Source organism: Prionailurus viverrinus, chromosome B1, assembly GCF_022837055.1.
Source record: "Prionailurus viverrinus isolate Anna chromosome B1, UM_Priviv_1.0, whole genome shotgun sequence".
Lineage (NCBI taxonomy): Eukaryota > Metazoa > Chordata > Mammalia > Carnivora > Felidae > Prionailurus > Prionailurus viverrinus.
This window is the reverse complement of record NC_062564.1, coordinates 150,384,632-150,403,724: the sequence shown is the minus strand read 5'-3', so window position 1 is coordinate 150,403,724 and position 19,093 is coordinate 150,384,632. Positions and strand designations below refer to the sequence as shown.

The following is a 19,093-nucleotide window of genomic DNA, read 5'->3' as shown; positions in this document are numbered from 1 at the left end:
TGGGAAATAGGTGATGGGCATTGAGGAAGGAACTTCTTGGGATGAGCAACGGGTGTGGTACGTAAGTGATGAACCATAGGAATCTACCCCCAAAACCAAGAGCACACTTTATACACTGTATGTTAGCCAACTTGACAATAAATTATATTAAAAAGAAAAACACTAAAAGCAATAACGGAAGTGGTTATGTTAAGGAGATGACAAAAAATAATAAAAAAACACAATACTTAAAAAAATACAATCTAAATAAATAGATAGAATTACTTTACACACACAAAAATAAATAAATAAATAAATAAATAAATACATAAATAAATACAGTTTTGAATGCACAAAGATACCTGTGAAACAAATATCCATAGACTTAGACCCTTTCTCTCTAGTGTTTAGCCATGGATATAAGGTACAGTGAAATGAAATCCCCAACAATGGGCTATCATTATGGTCTGCTCTATGGTTACTTAAAAGGCATAACGTTTGTTTTGAGTGATTTGAGTTGAGATATAGTATAGTGTTCAGAAGCACCCTCTGGAGTCCAGCTATTTGCTTTATATCCCACATTAATGCTTATCAGCTGTGTGACGTTACAGAAGATACTTAACTTTTTTGTGCTTCGGTTTTGTTTTGTTTTGTTTTGTTTTGTTTTTATTAGCAAAATGGATGTGAGAGTATCTACTTCATAAGTTTTATGGAAATAAAATGAAATTCTATATGTAAAGTTCCGTGAATGCTATAAATGAGCTTGCTATTATTAAACTGCCATTAGCTTGCTAATTTTTATTTAAAAAAGAACACAGTGTTTTGTCAGGTATAATTGAATCCAATGTCTTTCCTCCCTTACAGTATGTTAATTTAATTTTGGTTCTCACTCCAGTAGAATATTTTTCTGTATTCTTGTCAGGCTTTCTTGCCTCAAAAAAGAAAAATAGCTCTAGTAGGGGTCCAAGGACAGGAATGAAGAGTAATAATTCTTCAATCATTTTTCAAAGAGACTATTAAGTCACCTCAAAAAAAAAAACTAAGACCATCATGCATTTTGATCCCATGCCATGTTTCTTTTATGCCTCATTTAGGTTAAAGCTCAACAAGTAGAGGAGGTTTCTATATGAATTCTGTGTTATATTAGGTGTGATACTATAATATAACTAAACCTCAGCACTGTAATTCCAGAACACAGCTATTTTCCCTTTCTTTACCTTCATTGCCTAAGTCCACATTTTACAGTTGAAGTTTACACGTCTATCACAATTTTAATATTTCTGAAATTATTCTGTCACTTTGAATCTCTAATAAACACATTCTCCTTCCAAAAATTTTAGGAATATTCTTATGACAGCTGAGACATTCCTGCCTGCTATATTAAGAGAACATGAAACAGATTGCCTAATACTTCCAGCTGGCAGATAACTTTTTGATAAAATGGGGATAATGGCTTTAATTTTATGGACTATATTAAAAGATAATATAAATTAAATGCTGAGGCACAGTGTCTGACATATAATGAGTAGTCAATGAAAGGATGATATCCCCCAGATGTCATCTTGAGGGAGGCAGATTTGTGTATTTTCTACTTTGCGACATCTCCTCTCTGTCAGTCATGGTGTTGGGCAGTTGATACATCTTATCTCAAATTTTCCAGCAATTTACCATGTAGTTACTAATAGCCTCATTTAACGATGAATTAGCTAAGATTTAGATTAATTTGGGCAAAGTAAAATTGGCAAAATTTGGGATTAGGATTTGAATTCAGGACTATGATTCCAAATCTCAAATTGTTTCTGTATTTTACACACCTACTTTTGATAATTGAACCCACAAACAATTAAATCCAAAGATTTGGGTTAAGTTCTGCGTCCCTATGTCCTTACTGAACAATCATAATAGAGTCTAAGCTGTTCTCTTTGTTTTCACTTTTTCTTCCTGATAATCTATCTAACACCCTGTGAATAGAGATATTTATAAAGTACTTTTCTGGTGGTGTTTCTTCTGCTTAAACATCTCCAGATGCCTACTGTCTACTGAATCAAGAACAAAGGGATAGAAAATGATATGTGTATAATTACATTTTCAAATATTTTATAATTCAGTCTGTCATATCTCCCAGTTATTCTGGCCAGTTATTCAGAGTAATATTTTACTCTGAGTCATTAAAAAAATTAAGTCTGCATCTTTGCATTGAAAAGTCCTTTTGCTTAAAATATTACTCCACCAGACATCTGTATGTCTCATGCCTTTATTTCATTCAGGTGACCACTCAAAAACCATTTCAGAGAGGACTTCTCTGATTAACTTAAAATAGCCCATATCACTTTCCAAGCCACCCTTTTATTCTGCTTTGTTTTGTTATTTTTGTTGTACTTATAACTATCCAAATTATGTTATATATTTATTTATTTTCTACCTCTTCTGGTAGAATATTTTAACTTAATTCCTGACACATGGTAGCTATCAATTAACCACCTGATAAATAAATGAGCTTAACATTTAACTTAACAGTCATCTTCCCATAAATGATCATTATTACTGTTATTGCTCTTTTAGTATTTAATAACAGAAACCTCTATCAAGTTGAACTACAAGCTTGTGTCAAAGGTGTATTCAGCTTGTTTTCATTATATTTCAAATATGCACACAGCTAAACAAGAGACACACCCACATAGTGTACATTTCTCAAGGGAAGAAATCAGGTCCCATATTGATTTAACATAACATTCCATTTTTTTCTTATTCACTGCAGTGAATCAGCATCTAGGGAAATAAAAGCCCTTATAAATTCACCCAGACAGATAGATTCTAATTTTAAAAATTTACCTAGAAGCAGCTTATGGATTATCTGCATCACAGCCTTTAGTTGGTATTAGAACAATCCCAAGGAGAGGTAGTCATGACACATAAAAGACTTTTCTTCACAAAGAGAATTTCCCAACATAGTTTTATCACCATTAATTTGTATTTAAATATCTTAAAATCTAACATAAAGGGTAGAAAAGATTAGTAATAAAACTATTCATTCCATCAATGAGCATTTTAGTAAAATTTTTGTTATAAATTAATAGTTTCAGTTTCACTTGATGGAACTACAGATGGAAATAGGTTAGTCATGGTAATATTAACATTGGAAATTCATTCTTTCAAAATCTATCCCATAGACTTGTAATAACAACTAAAGTAATGTCATTTTGGTCTTTTTAGATATGCCTCCATTTCATTATTAAAAACAGAGTCATGCAAATAATGTTCCATTAGTATCATTCACCATCTTTTTTATTGAGTAGTCACCTACTGTGTGCTATAGGCCTAACAATATGTCAGTCATCAAAACAGATAACCCTATCCTCATGAAGCTTACAATGAATGTTCTAGAAGAGTCAGACAGAAAAATGAGTAAAAAATATATAGCATATTGGATGGTACTAATTCTTATAGGAGGAAAATAAAGCAGTTTAAACATAACAGTGAACTAAGTTGCAGGAGCAAAACATTTAATAGAGTAGCCAAGGAAACTCTCACTGTGAAGCAAGACCATAATAAGTAAAAAAAAAAATGGTACATACACATGGCAGGGAAAGATAACCTTAGGTAGAGGCAACATCTTGTGCAATGAGTCTAAATCAGGAAAATGCCCCATGTGTTTAAGAAGTAGTGAGTGGTAGATATAAGACAACTTCATTATTTTTAATTGCTTCAAAAGATAATTGTATAAAGCAAAATTAGTAACCACATATTGTGGGATTTTTATACATTATGGGATTTATAACATACAAAAAGTAAAATGTTTTCCAGGAATAGCTCAAAGGATGGGAGAAAGAAACTGGAAGAATACAGCATTAACGTCTTATACTGTATGAAGTGGTATAATATTATTTGAAAGTAAGTTGTAATAATTTAAAGATGTAAATCATAGAAAGATACTTAAAACTTTTAAGAAAGGGTTATAAATAAAATCCAATAGTAGAGATAAGGTGGGAAAAAATAAATAATTGATTAATCCAAAAGAAGGCAGGAAAGAGTAAAAGGGGGAAAAGCACAGATGAAACAAATATAGAACAATTAGCAAAATGGTTCGATTTGAATACATTGTGATGAACATTGCATGCTGTGTGTAGATGATGAGTCACTAAATTCTACTTCTAAACTTGTATTACACCATATGTTAGCTAACTAGAATTCAAATAAAAACTTGAAAATACATACATGCATGCATACATACATACAACCATATCAAAATGACATTAAATGTAAATTATTTTAAAAACCCAAATTAAAAGGCAGAGATTATCAGATTGGTTATAGAAACAAAACCTAACTATATTCTGTCTATAAAAAACCTATTATACATATAAAGCCATAAGCTACAAGTAAAAGGATAGAAAAACTTTCTACTATACAAACACCAATCAAAAGAAAGCTGTAGTGACTCTATTAACATTTGACAAAATTAAACTACAAATTTAAGGAATTTATCAAGAACTAAAGAAGGTAATGAATAATAATAAAGAGGTCATTTCACCAACATAACTATGCTATAACAATCATTGCAACTAATAACAGAGCTTCAAAATACCTGAAGCAGATACTATTAAAATCAGAGGAGAAATCCACACTTATAGTTTGAAACATCAACATTCCTTAGTAGTATATTATATATTCTCCTTAGTAGTATATCCTATTTATAGAATAGGTAGACTGAAAATCAGTAAGGAAGGAAAATACCTTAGGAACATTATCAACCATCTTGCCTTAGTTGACATTTCTAGAACACTCCACCCAACAACAGCACAACATATATTCTTTTCCACTGCATATGGAACATTTACAAAGAAAAACCACAATCTGGTTACACCTCAACAAATTAAAAATAAATCTTAACAGGAGAATTAACCTACAAATTGATAACAGGAAGATGTCTGGAAAATCCACCAAGTATTGAGAAATTAAATAACCACCTTCTAATGACTTATAGATTAAAAAGAATTCACAATTAGAAATACTTTGCATTGAAAGAAAAAATATCTACCATATAAAAATTTGTGGGATACTCTTAACACAGCTTAAGAGAAAATTTTATAGCTTTAAGTTATTTTATTAGAAAATAAGACAATAATTTAGCCTCTACCTTAAGACACTAGAAACAAGAAGAGCAAAGTAAACCAAGAAAAAGTCAAAGAAAGGAATAGCAAAGAGCAAAATAGAAAACCAGTAGAAAAAAAATAAATCACCAAAAACTTCAAACATTCCAAATATCCATCAGCTACTAAATGGATAAAGAAATCGTGATATAGCCATGCAATGTATTCTTTCTCAGCAATAAAAATGAACACACTTACATATGCAATAACATAGATAAATCTCCCAATGATTTTATGATAGACACACACACACACACACACACACACACACACACACACAAATAAGAAAGAAGCTGGGTACAAAAGACTAAGTACTATTTGATTCCATTTATATGACATTTGAAAAAGGTAAAATTATAGGAACAAAAACCAGCCCAGTGACCATCACAGACTGGAGCAGGAATAGAAGATTGACTATCAATGAGCACAGGTAACTTTTTAAGGTAATAGATATAGTCTTGATTGTATACATTTCTCAAAACTCATAGAACTGCAAAACTAAAAGAGTAAATTTTCTGTAAAGGAAAGTTAGGAAGGAAAATCTCATGAATATAAAAGGCCAATCAATCTTCTGTAACACCATGTATAATAATTACAGTGACTGCACTGAAGGAAAATGCTAATGGACACAGAACAGGCCCAAAGAAAGGAAATTAAATGACCAAGGGGCTCCTAGAGTTGTCATATGATCCTAGAGTAGAAATATTAAACTCTAATCTGGAAAGAGTAAGAGTGAGCAGTGTCATTATCAAAAACTCGTTTAACAAATCCCAAAGTGTTAAAAAGAGTGAGCATCCTTTTAAACTAGAATTAAGCCAAATGGAAACTGGGATGTCTGAAAATAGATAATAAATTTATGAAACTTATTCCAAGAGGTTGTGCTGATAGGAAACATGGTGGAGAAAAAGAGAATTTGTACATGTTTATAAATACTGAAAGATAAATGGCAACTAAAAAATGTTGCAGTATATTTAATCTCTAGTGTTGATAACAGAAAGGCAGTGCAGATTATTACATGTTACACTTCCTGAGGTTGGATTGGCAACATGTTACTAGGCTGGATGGGCTCCTATGAGTGAATTTCATGACCAGACAAACCTTCTACAAAAATTATTTATTTAAATGTAAGAAAAGAATAAGAGTTAATTTTTTTCTGTAACAAATATCTTGGTGGGGTCCGTGTTACTGTGGCACGTATTCTTGGAATATTTTGCTTGCTGTTTGTTCCTGTTAAGACTCTCTTCAACTAGGACCCCCCTTCTTAGTAAGATTATCACTGGGTGAAAGGTTCAGCAAGGCTTAGGCCATTCCACATCCACATGCTAAACTATAACAAGGGGAGAGAGAGAAATCATAAAAAAAAAATCACTTCACTTAAATCTTACACTATGACCTAAGAACGTTTCAGTGTTTATTACTTTGAAATGTCTATTTTAGAGAGTAGAGGAAACCTGTCACTTTCCCAAATGGAGAATGGAATTTTGTACTTAGGAATTTTTATTTTTCAATTATCTTGAGTATCAAAGGGTGTCCCTTGAAGATCCCTTGACATTACTCTCAAGAGGAAAGAAACAGTATTCACATAATGTTCACAGACTGAACAGTAGAATCTTCGTATTATTCTGTTAACATGTTGGTAAAGAAAGGTGACTTCTTGAAATTTTGAACAAATATTTGTCATAATAAAGGATAAATGTCTCACCAAAAAAGGAATCTGAGTACTAATACAAGTAATATCCAATGATTATTTAATGTTATCTTGAGTAGAAAGTTGGGCATCCTCACTGAAAAACCTTTCTAGTTCATGTTTTTGCCTCTTAGAATTCTCAATCTTCAATTCACTGAACTATAAAAAGAACTACTAATTACCATTGATCCTTGGGCAAAAGTTCTCTTAAAGAACATCCCTACATTTATTTCACTCCCATGTGATTAGTGTTAGCTAAACTAGATGGTTCCACCCCCCTGACCAATGGTTGTTCAAGAGTGGACATGCCAATTCAGTTCTGGCCAAGTATATGGGAGGGGAAGTTGGCTGGAGGACTGCTAGCAAAGGCTTCCTTTCTTTTAAGATAAGTCAAACCAGGGGTGCCTGAGTGGCTCAGTCAGTTGGGCGTCCGACTTTGGCTCAGGTCATGATCTCACAGTCTTTGAATTCGAGCCCCATGTCAGGCTCTGTGCTAACAGCTCAGAGCCTGAAGCCTGCTTTGGATTCTGTGTCTCCCTCTCTCTCTGTCCCTCCCCCACTAGTGCTCTGTCTCTGTCTCAAAAATAGATAAATGCTAACAACATTTTAAAAATAAATAAATAAAATAAGTCAAACTAAGAGATCATTTCTTTTCTTTTCCTCTGCACATCCTGTATCAATCTGACACATGGGACTGCTATAGCCATCTTGCAACCCTGAGAGAAGCCAACCTGAGGGCAAAGCTGAGTCACTAAAAACAGCCTAGAGGAGACAGAAGGAATTTGGATCTTACCTAACACATTTGAGCTGCTATATCAAATAGGACTAAGACCAGCTCTGCTTTTAGAAATCCTGTTATGTTAAGTAATTTTTCTTATTGTGTAAGCCAGTTTGAGGCTGGATTTTTATTTATTTTATTTTGTTTTATTTTACTTTATTATTTTATTTTATTTTATTTTATTTTATTTTATTTTATTTTATTAATGTTTATTTACTTTTTGAGAGAGAGAGAGAGAGAGTACAAGCCGGAGAGGGGCAGAGAGAGAGAAGGAAACAGAGGATCTGAAGCAGGCTCTGCTCTGTCAACATAGAGCCCAAGGCAGGACTTGAACTCACGAACAGTGACCTGAGCCTAAGTTGGATGCTTAACCTATTGAGACACCCAGATATCCCCAGAGGCTGGGTTTTTAATTGATTGCAATTGAAAACATCGGAACTAATACACATATTTAAATGTTAATTCTTCAGCCTCAGTATCTTCCAAGAATATGGAAAGGATGTTTTTTGTTTTTTGTTTTGTTTTTTCCCAAGCTTAAAGATTTGATTCAGGCTCTATTGTAACTCTATTTTGGATAGTTCAGACACGGGCTCTCGTATTACATGCCTACAGAAATATTTAAAAAGAAAATTCTTTTTAACCCACTGCTTTGTCTGTATTTTATGCAATTTGGAAGCACCCAATTACGAATCCTTGGTATACTAATTACAAATATTTCTAGCAATTCTTTGAAATCGGGTCTTCAGGATTTTCCTTGGTGAGGAGTTCTGATAGTTATATATTCATTGAAAAAATAGTTCTTGAAAATTTTTACTGTTTGGGGTAGAATGGTTAAGCAGACATATTCATAGAGTTTATAGCCCAGGGGGAAATGCAGACTTAAAAAATATTATAAGAATATGTATATAATTACCATAATGAAAATGCTAAGAGAAATGCAAGGTGCTCATCTATGTGTATAATACAAAAATTTGATCTAGTGTAGGGGATCAGGGAAGATCCCCCCAAGAACATTTAAACTAAAACCTGAAGCATTATCTAATTAAGTGAAGCTTAGAAGGAAGAGCAGCACAGGCAGAGGAAGCAACGCACGTGGGTGAGTTGAAGTTTGGCAAATTCAAATACTAAAATAAGACCAGTGTGGATGAAACACAGTGAGTGTGAAAGAGAACAGCCTAAAGTCACTGCAAAAGATAAACAAAATAATTCCACAGATGTTTTTGTGTATGAGTGAACAAAATTCGTTCCACAAATCTGGACAATATTTTTATCATAAAAAGTTCATTAATGAATAAAAATAAAAATATACAGAGCTCATCATAGTACTCTGAATATTTGTAAAATTTAGTCATGTAAAAATGTTAGAAAACCAGTATTAACATGGATACCTTATAGGCAAAAGGTAAACGAATTACAGAAATACTATCTGTGATCATTAATACAAACATCCTAGTATATTAACATTCTTCTGTTTTTTTCTACCTATATTTTACAGTGTACTGCTCTATTCAGCCACCAGTTACATGCTGATTTATTTTTTGCTTATGTGTATAAAGTTTACTTCTCTAAGATTATAAACTCCTAAAGCATCAAGGTTTGTCTTCTGCTTTCATATTTCCAAAAGGCTCCTGCATGGCAATTATTTAGGAAGTCTGGTTGACTTGAAAAATTTCAAATATGAATAAGTCACAAGGAACCCAATCAACAAACTTGCCAGTATTTCCTGAAGACAAGGAAGACATAAATCAATATTTGACACAAAACAATTGAGAACAACCATAATAACTTCCCAGAATCAAATCAAGAATCCCTGGTCTGAGGTTTTAATTTTCTCCCCTGAAGCTTCAGAAAAATAATAACACATGTTATCTAATAGTAAGAACAACAAGGTTTTCCATTAAGGTTTTGAACTTCAGGTCAGGTAATAGGCAAGGTGTTTACTTTTTTCCTCAGGTATGATCCTGGAATTCTCTTTTAAAATATGACATACGAGAAATTGAAAAGAAAATTCCTAAATTACAAGAAAGTGAAAAAAATTATAAGAAAGTGCATATCAGCCTCACCTCCCCTTCTATATAGCACATCCAGCTGACTGGATCCATACTGGAGCCATACCTCCTGTGTCAATTCCTTTTTAAGTTTTACGAAATAGCCCAATGAACTCTCAACAAATTTTCTTTTTAACTCAATTCCATCTGTTTCAACGAAAATAATTTTACTCATCTTCACTTAACACAGCATAATATGCTTCCATTGAAATCACATTCTGCTACTTGTGACTGAATTTGGGAGAATATCTTAGAGGACAGAATTAAAATGGTCATAGTGACTGAATAATTTCATAAACTGCTAAGCATACACTCTCCTGACAAATATTTTGTGTATTTGTTGATGTGAAACATTTTTGGATGCCAATCTTAAAAAGCCTTCAGTATGTTGTCTACCATTCAAAAAAAATTTTTTTTTAATATTTATTTATTTTTGAGACAGAGAGAGACAGAGCATGAACAGGGGAGGGGCAGAGAGAGAGGGAGACACAGAATCTGAAACAGGCTCCAGGCTCTGAGCTGTCAGCACAGAGCCTGACGCAGTGCTCGAACTCACGGACCGTGAGATCATGACCTGAGCCGAAGTCAGACGCTTAACCGACCGAGCCACCCAGGTGCCCCTGTTTCTACCATTCAAAGACTAAATAGTTACAGAGTTCTGTTAGTTACAATAAATTTGGACTTGCAATGTTATATATATATATATATATATATATATATATATATATATATCTCACAGATACCAAACAGAATGTGCTATTGATTTGCAGTTTTTGGCAAAATAAATAAATGCATATATGCATGTATATGTACTTTTAAAATGCAGTTACTTTCAGTAAGCAGCCAATGTTCTTTGCTTAGCTTCCTTTATGATTGATATAAAGGTTTGTATTTCAATGGTATTTTGCAATCCAGTTCAGTGGGAGGATGTATGATTAAGATATAAATGTCCTAGATAAAGGACATCAACAGTGTTCTCATTTGCAATTAATATAATCTGCATATTAAATAAACAAAATTAACATGTCCCAGAATCTTTCTGTCACATTTCTGAGGTGTCATGTGTGAAAGAGGTAATGTGTAGGTAAGAGTGCTAGACTGGATACAGAGTTTAAGAGCTTCTCATTCTTAGAATTTTCCCCTCAAATGCTCAATTGCCTTATCACTGATGAATTTACTAAAATACCATGCAACCCAAATGCTATTTCATTAGATTTGTATTTTTTTCAAACAGCTATTTTTTATTTTTTGAAGGTCTGAGTATACATTAAATGGCTCATTGATAAATTTTTAAAATATTTATTTATTTTGAGAGGGGGAGACAGAGAGAGAGGGAGACAGAGAATCTCAAGCAGGGCTTGAACTCACAAACCATGAGATCATGATCTGAGCCGAAATCAAGAGTCAGAGGAGGCCTAACCAACTGAGCCACCCAGGTGCCTCCACTGATAATGAACTAATTGCTATAGTAAAATAATCTAAGTCCCAGTGGTTTAAAGAAACACTATGTAGCTATGGAATCACATAAAATAATTGGATTTGAACTTCTGAACTTTTAGAGAGATCCTACAAACTATGTATAAAGTTTAAACAGTGTAAATATTAAATTTTGTTTGGACTCCATTTTTGTAGGACTCCATTATTGAATTTCATATTCTGATAGATTCTACTTCTATTTTTATAAATGAATCAACAGAAATTTACTTCTATATTTCCATGAAAGTCCTTTAATTGACTTATCATGGTATTACATCTGGCCACAGATAAAACTCTGACAAGGAATTAGAGTCAGAAAAAAAGCTTATTTCATAGCTATGTGAATAATAATAGCCATATTTCATTATAAATATTGCAGAATTTGGAATTCAGCTTCTATATATCTTCTCCTATGCTATTAAACAATTAAGTATTATAAATACAACATTAATTTATGAATCAAAGAAAATGCAATTCTGGTAGGTAGATTCCACTCTAAATAATGCTTATTTCATTTACTCTAATGAATATGTAACACATAATTGAAGCAGAAAATCCCATTTCAGGCACCTAGAACAACTAATACATCAGTCTTGAATCAAACTACATTTTATTTAAAATGCATTAAATCATTTCCAGAAAGACAATCATGAATGTAGCACCCTTTATCCTCATTAGTTTACAGATATGCAGTGTGCTCCCTGAGTGCCTGATCCACTTAAAAAACTTTTTTCTGAGGGAATGTAGGTTGATCCTTGAACCTGAATTCCAGTTTACTAATAAAAGGGATACGTAGCTTAGCTTATTAGAATTGTGTAGTAAGAATACAGTCAGTTGCCTTTGCTATGTTCCTTGATAATAAACTGCAACTCTACCTCAGCCACGCAAATTTCCAACTAATAGAGAGCCTTGAAAGAGTCAGGACAAATCACACAATACAAATAGGTGTACACAGCACTACTAAAAATTTGATTCAAAATCCAGAAGTTTGTGAACGAAGTCTTTCTCAGCTAATAAGCTATATCCTTCCCTGTTGCCACAGGGTTGTTATAAGCAATGTTTAATATTCTTTTAAAAGCTGTTGTCAGCAAGAGAAAGATGGCAGCTGACCAGTTAAATAAATAGCAACAAAGGAAAATGAATGGTTTTACCAATTTTAAAGAAGTAGTAAATACTGACTAAATTTTTCCTGCTCTTGTTGGACCAAAGGGTGAAGGACACAGGAGCGGTCCTAAACAAGAAGTAGTTGCTCCAAAAAAGATGAATCATGAAAAGCAAGGATTCTAAGTTTATGTTTTCCTCTAAAGAGGGCATATTTCTTCAGTTAACCTTATCAAAAATGTGAACAGGTGATGGTACTTGTCTGAACCATTTTATCTGATGATAACCCAAGTACCCAATCACAATATCCCATGAGTTACATTTTATCTGATGATAACCCAAGTACCCAATCACAATATCCCATGAGTTAATATGTTCTTAAAAGTGACATGATATATACGGAATGGAATAATACATTGATCTTTCCTCTCTCTTGCCAGTAGCAGAAATGGTGGCCAGTACCACCAAAGCAACTGAAGTTTGAGATTGAAAGTAAAGGTATAATCAGAGGCAAGTAACCATCAAGGAGAAAAATGATTATGGAAGGATGAATGATAAGAGGGAGGAGAAGTTAGAACATAATTGGGCAGGAAATGCTTCATTGACATAATAGAGAGGAGAGATAAAACGAAAACACTGACGTAGTTTCGAGGCGGTGTCTGGGCTAATATGCCCAACACTATCTTTAACAGACAACTTGTTCATGTCTGCACGTATGACCAAAATCAGGAGTTGAGTGTGTAAGATGGGAGTAACATAACTGACCTGATTTTTAATCTATCTTTAAAAACTTTTATCAAGATAAAGCTGTAGATTCTTGCTTTATATAGCTTGTCTTATGACTTGACACTGCCAGGTTGTACTAAATGTCTCATTCATTTCAGGTCCTTTTATTTATTTCGGTTTATCTGGTTGATTATGAAAAGAAGCAGTGCAGAGCATATGCAAAAATCTGTCAACAGGTGTAAAAGGGGGACATGTAAGAGTTGTTGACACCTTGTAGATTAAATAAATAACTGGATTCCCCCCCCCCCCCCCGTTTGCTTACAATAGTGTATAGATACACCCTACACTCTGTTTTGCACTGGATTTTTTTTTTCCAGGAGTTAATTTTTGTCAGCTCGCTCTACCTTATCTCACCTTTTGGGATGTGTATTCAAGTTTGTTTTACATTCTAGTATCCAAGTCTGTGGTTTTTAGATAGTATGGAGGATTTTTCAAATGTTGTCTTCATAGGTTTTTAAAATCATGGAATTTTAAAGTTGTGTCAGTCATTCTATATGTGTGTTTATATGTGTGTATTTATAAACAAAATAAGACTTGGAAGAGATTTGAGTAGTTTGAACCATGTGAAATTTCTGGCTCAGTCATTTTTAACCTATAAAAGGGCAACTTCATATGGTTCCCACTAAAAGATCACACTACTGTATATGTTCTACAGTTATATTTTAGATTAATTCATTTTCATTTTATATAAAATACCAAAGTTGTGGGCTGCTCTTTTCACCCAACGAAAATATTACATAAATTACTGAATGCCTGAAAGTAGCCTGTTTTCAAATAGTGAGCAGTAATAAACAATTAATTATAAAATCTTAAAAACTTTGTAAAATAATTCAAAGACAAATACATTTTAATACTGGCAACTACAAGGAATCAGTTAAAAGTCAAAGTTTAGTTGTATACATTATTGGAAGAAAATTTAATGTACAGAGTCTAAAACAGCAAATGAAAACTTCTCTCATATCTCTTTGAATTGACATCTCAACTTGGATTTTGATGTGAATATTCTTGAAATGCTAAGGGTTCGAATGCTTCATAAATAATGAAACCATATAATGAATATATGATTCAATAGCATGAAAACCATCTTGCTATTTTTCCCAAAAATCCATCCATTACCATACTACATCTAACCCCACAGTACTCCAAAGACACAATATCCTTTTTTTAAAACTCCATCCTTTTGTTAATTTTATTTATTTTCCTTTTCATCCTGTTTTTAAATTTAAGTTTCAGTTAACATACAGTGCAATATTGATTTCAAGAATAGAAGTCAGTGATTCATCACTTACATACAACACCCAGTACTCATCATAACAAATTCCCCCCTTAGTACCCATCACCCATCTAGTCTATCCCCCACCCTCCTCCCTCCATCAACTCATTGTTTGTTCTCTATCACTAAGAGTCTCTTGTGGTTTGTTTTCGTCTCTTCTCTATTTCCCCCCATTCCCATATGTTCATATGTTTTGTTTCTTAAATTCCACATTTGAGTTAAATCATATGGTGTTCGTCTTTCTCTGATTGACTCATTTCACTTAGCATAATACATTCTAGTTCCACCCACATCATTGTAAATGGCAAAATTTCATTCTTTTTGATGACTGAGTAATATTCCAATACGCGCGCACGCACACACACACACACACACACACACACATACACACCACATTTTCTTTATCCATTCATCAGTTGATGGACAGTTGGCCTCTCTTCATAGTCACTGGGGTACATATAGTCTTTCAAATCTGTATTTTTGTATCCTTTGGGTAAATACCTACAATACCCTTTTTAAAGACTACTGCAAACAACTGCACACAGCACTATCTTCTTGGTCAAGATACTGGTTTCCATGCTGTCTTTCTACACTTGTTGAAGAATGTTAAGAGGCCCTATTTAGATCTTCACAAGGCTTTTTAAGTATATAGGAAAATATTTAATATTTTCAAATGCATTTCACAAACTTAGCTTTCATTTATTTGCAGATAAAAGTAGGCTGTAGAGTGTTATCATATAAACTGAAAGTCTATTTTTTTAAAAAGCCAGCAGTTATCACTGCCAACATTATCACTGATTCCAGAAATAATTGAAAGAAATAAAGTGAAGTATAAAAAACTTTTGGAAAAAAATTAGCTCATACTTATTGTATTTGTCTTTCATAACCATTTGTTTGTTTAGTTTAATATGGTGTCTCCTCAGGTTATAAACACCAGAAAAGTAGAGAATGTTTTTATATTCCTGTATGTGTCTATGTGTACGTTTATGTGCATATGATATGTGTATATATGCAAACATGATATATACTCACAATGCATATGTAGTACATGTATATATGTGTCTATATTATGTGTGTATATAATGTGCTACTGGTACACTATAAGCTAGAATAATAGGCATTTGTTGAATTAATGAATAAATGAAACTTTAAAATCTAGTCTGTAGGCATTATGTGATGCTTTCATCTCTTTTATAATAAATCCCCATCAGCACCACAACACAAGTTTTCTTCTCTCCACTGTTTGGCTTTTTGTTTACCTTCTGAATTACTCTACCTCAAATATCTCCTAGGCCTTCTTGAATAGATATGTAATGAAAAGTAACCTTGAAATTTTCATTGACTCCAACCGTTCCTCCTGTCTCAGTCCCTGTTCTTTGGCTTTAGGCATACGTTATCATAGGTCACCAGACTAATGTTGAGGGTCTCCAATGGGCCAGGCAATGTGTTTGGCACTGGGAATATAGAGAGCTGTCTGTTTGACTGGGGGCCATAATTGTAAAATACTTGACCATACAGAGAAGTGACAACAGTAGCATATACAATGTTTATGCGAGTTTTTAATAGGATGGCTGTGCTTCAGGAATAATTAACACATAAAATGTAAAGTAAGAAAAAATTCACAGCGATTTTGATTAGAATCTTCAAGGAAGATATGGAATCTCATCAACTGTGAGAAGGAACATTCATTTTAGACAGAAGAAACAACCTGTACATGGCAGTCTCCCTGCCGTTCCCTTCATGCACATGTATATATGTGTCTATGTGCATGTGTATATGTGTATATGTGCAGTTCTGCAACTACACCAGTAGAGCCCCCCTAGACTGCTCTGTCTACCTGAATGGTTCTCAATAGCAAGTTTTGTCATTCCTTCCTTATGCCTAAAGTTTTACTCAACTCTCATAATACAGCTCAGTGATTTTCATCTGGTACAAAATGTCCTTCATCGTCTGACCAATTGCTCATTTCATCTGATAATTTCCAACATCCATTCACCAGTGTATGTCAAGTCTCATGACCTTTGCAAGAGCTGTGTTCGACCAGTCCAGAATCCTGACTTCCTTCTCCTCCAACTGATTCTGAAGGTTTTTTTTAGACTAAACTCAATCATTATATGTTCAGAGAGGCCTTTATGAGGTAGAGTGGGTATCCCTATAGCATTCTGTTTATACTTTTTTTTTCACACTTGTCAGATTGTGCCCTCAGGGTGTGGCACCCTGCCACTAAAGTATCTGTATTGCAGGTAGCCATATCTCATCTCTGCCTCACCTGTGGGAGGCACCAGATATAGGGACTAGTGAAAAGAAAAGCTCTACTCTGGGATAATTTAAGTGGTTCTCTAGTGCCTTAAGAAAGTTAATGTCCTGCATATTAACTAGCTATTAACACTTTTGAAATCATGGAATCAAAAGACTTTAAGGCTAATGCAGTTTTTTAAAATATTTTTTGCCATGACCCACAGTAAGAAATGTTCTGCATCATAGCATGGAACACACACATAATCATGTATCTAAAACAACAGTTCCACAATTCAATGTCTAGACTTACTAGGTATGATATGGTAAAAATATAACAAAAACCCCAATATCAGATATTACTTCACAATTATTTAATTTAACCAAGAAAAAAACCCAAGATAAATAATATCAAAATAAGCCAAATAATAAATAAAATAGCTTTGTACTTACTCACCAAAAAATGATTTCTAGTCCCATTAATAGTGACAACTACTCCCCCATTTCTGTTAGTGTAAACTCTCCTCACATTTTACACATAAAGGGAGTGAAGTCTTGAGAGATAAGTGACTTTTCCAGACAATGCGTCCAAAGCTGGATCTAGGACACGTCTAAATGTCAGGCTAGTGCTCTTTCCACTACACCACAGTGAGAAAGACGGAGCTGCTGTGAAGAAGCTATAGCATCTAAGTCATTCATTCTTTGAGACAAACTCTTTGCCCATAGGCAAAATATCTGTACTAAGGAAGTCAATAAGCCTGCTATCTACCCTTCTTACTTTTGTGGCACAGCCCACATTTTTGAAAGAATATCTATGTTAAAAATAATACTGATATAGAATCCAATTAGAAAAAAATACTTAAAATCCTCAGAATTATAAACTCTGGGTCAGAGTTGATGAGGTTTCAATATATAAATTTGACGTGTCTGTAATGATACTTTTAGAGTGGGAAAAGGCATGAAAAGAGATGATACCAGAAGTTGGGAAGAGAGGAACCAGGCTGACAGAAAAGCCATACTACAGAATTCTGAGCAAAATGAGAACAGGAGAACTTCAAGTTCTTTGTTAATTGTTTACAACTGAAATTGTGAGCATAGCATGTATTTGTGAATGTTTATTAAATACAAAACTAATTTTTCCTACTGCACATTTTGTCTTACTCTGTCCTTATCGTGGTGAATTAGAAATAATACTTTCTCATATTTAATAAGAAGTACACCTCTCATATTTAATAAAAAGTACATATAATATGCTGTATCAGGCTGTCCTTAAAAGGCCTGTGGGGAGAAGCTTTATGCATGAAATAGACAGTCTTCCTCAGGCTAAGGCTTTTATTTCAGAGTAATTTAGGAAGGGTAAGAACACTCATTATCTAAGAGCACCAGAGCCTACAGGCTTAAAGTACTAAGTTTCATTGAAGACAAAATCAAATGACTGCACAATTATAATTATCAAAGAATCATGATTAAGTCTGAAACATCAGTCAATGCAAACCTTGTGGGAAATTGGTGTCTGTAGAGGGGTCAAGAATCTCTTTGAGAAGCAAGGTTAGACTAAGCAGGTGTTTGAATGAAATCACTCACATAAAATATTAGTTATTTATATCTGAGTCTGTTAAACAATAGCCTGAAATTACCTAAATGTGTATATATATACATACATACATACATACATACATACATATATATGTTTATCATGACAAATGTCACATAGTCTAGATTTTGTTAATTCAATAATTATTTATATATGAATTTTAATTTTCATCCTTCATATATACACATATATATATAAATCTTACTGCTACCATACTTTCTATTATTTAGAATTAAAAATTGAAATTCCAATAACCTCTCCTCTTATATTTCAAATCTTCCCAGAATATACTTCACAAAGCAACATAAGACAAAAATTTATTCCAAGCTACTGATCATACCAAAGAAATTAACTAAACTATATTATAGATTACTTTTTGAAGCATAGGTTTTTCTAAATGTTTAAATATAATATAGTTAATATATTACTGCATATCATTTCTATTTCTGTTATTTAGAAAGAAAGGATCATATTGGCTCCTTTTGTTTTAAAAAAAATCTTATATTTAAACATAGCAACAAAATAAAACTTTAACAGAAAATATAGTAACACATTTTTTTTAAAAAAACCTCTTAGTTTTAAAGCACCGTCCACTAGCCGTTTGTCCTGCCCATCTCAAGAGTTGTGAACCTCTGTCCCTGTTGAAAACTCTGACTGAGAAAAGCTGCGTACTTACGAGTACATCATGGATCCAGGACTGGGGCAGCTTCTATTCAGTCACCATCTGATCTCTATCAGCCAGGTCAAGGCTGGGAGGCTGGAAAATAATAAGAGTCACTGGCAACAAGAAAGGAAACGAGTCCTACAGGTTTACTGACTGAGATCTGCTGTCCTGATGTAGCCTGATAAGAACATGATCAATTTTGTGCCAGCCAGTTCAACACAGTGAAGTAATTATTAATACTTCATAGCATAGAGCAGCTCCAAGCAGTGGACGGCACAACGTGCAACTGCTGATGATTCAGAAGACCATACTTTTCCGGTTG

At 33.5% G+C, this 19,093-nt stretch overlaps 1 protein-coding gene across 1 annotated transcript in view; it reads right to left on the bottom strand.

Annotated features, from left to right (window-relative positions):
• LOC125164473 (transmembrane protease serine 11F) overlaps positions 1 to 18,820 on the bottom strand; it is a 71,759-nt gene extending 52,939 nt beyond the window's left edge. Inside the window, exon 1 of the mRNA XM_047857229.1 lies at positions 18,784 to 18,820. Within this exon, the coding sequence (XP_047713185.1) occupies positions 18,784 to 18,794 (11 nt within the window). The 5' untranslated portion in view covers positions 18,795 to 18,820. The remainder of the gene's footprint in view (positions 1 to 18,783) is intronic.
• Between the last annotated feature and the right edge of the window lie 273 nt (positions 18,821 to 19,093).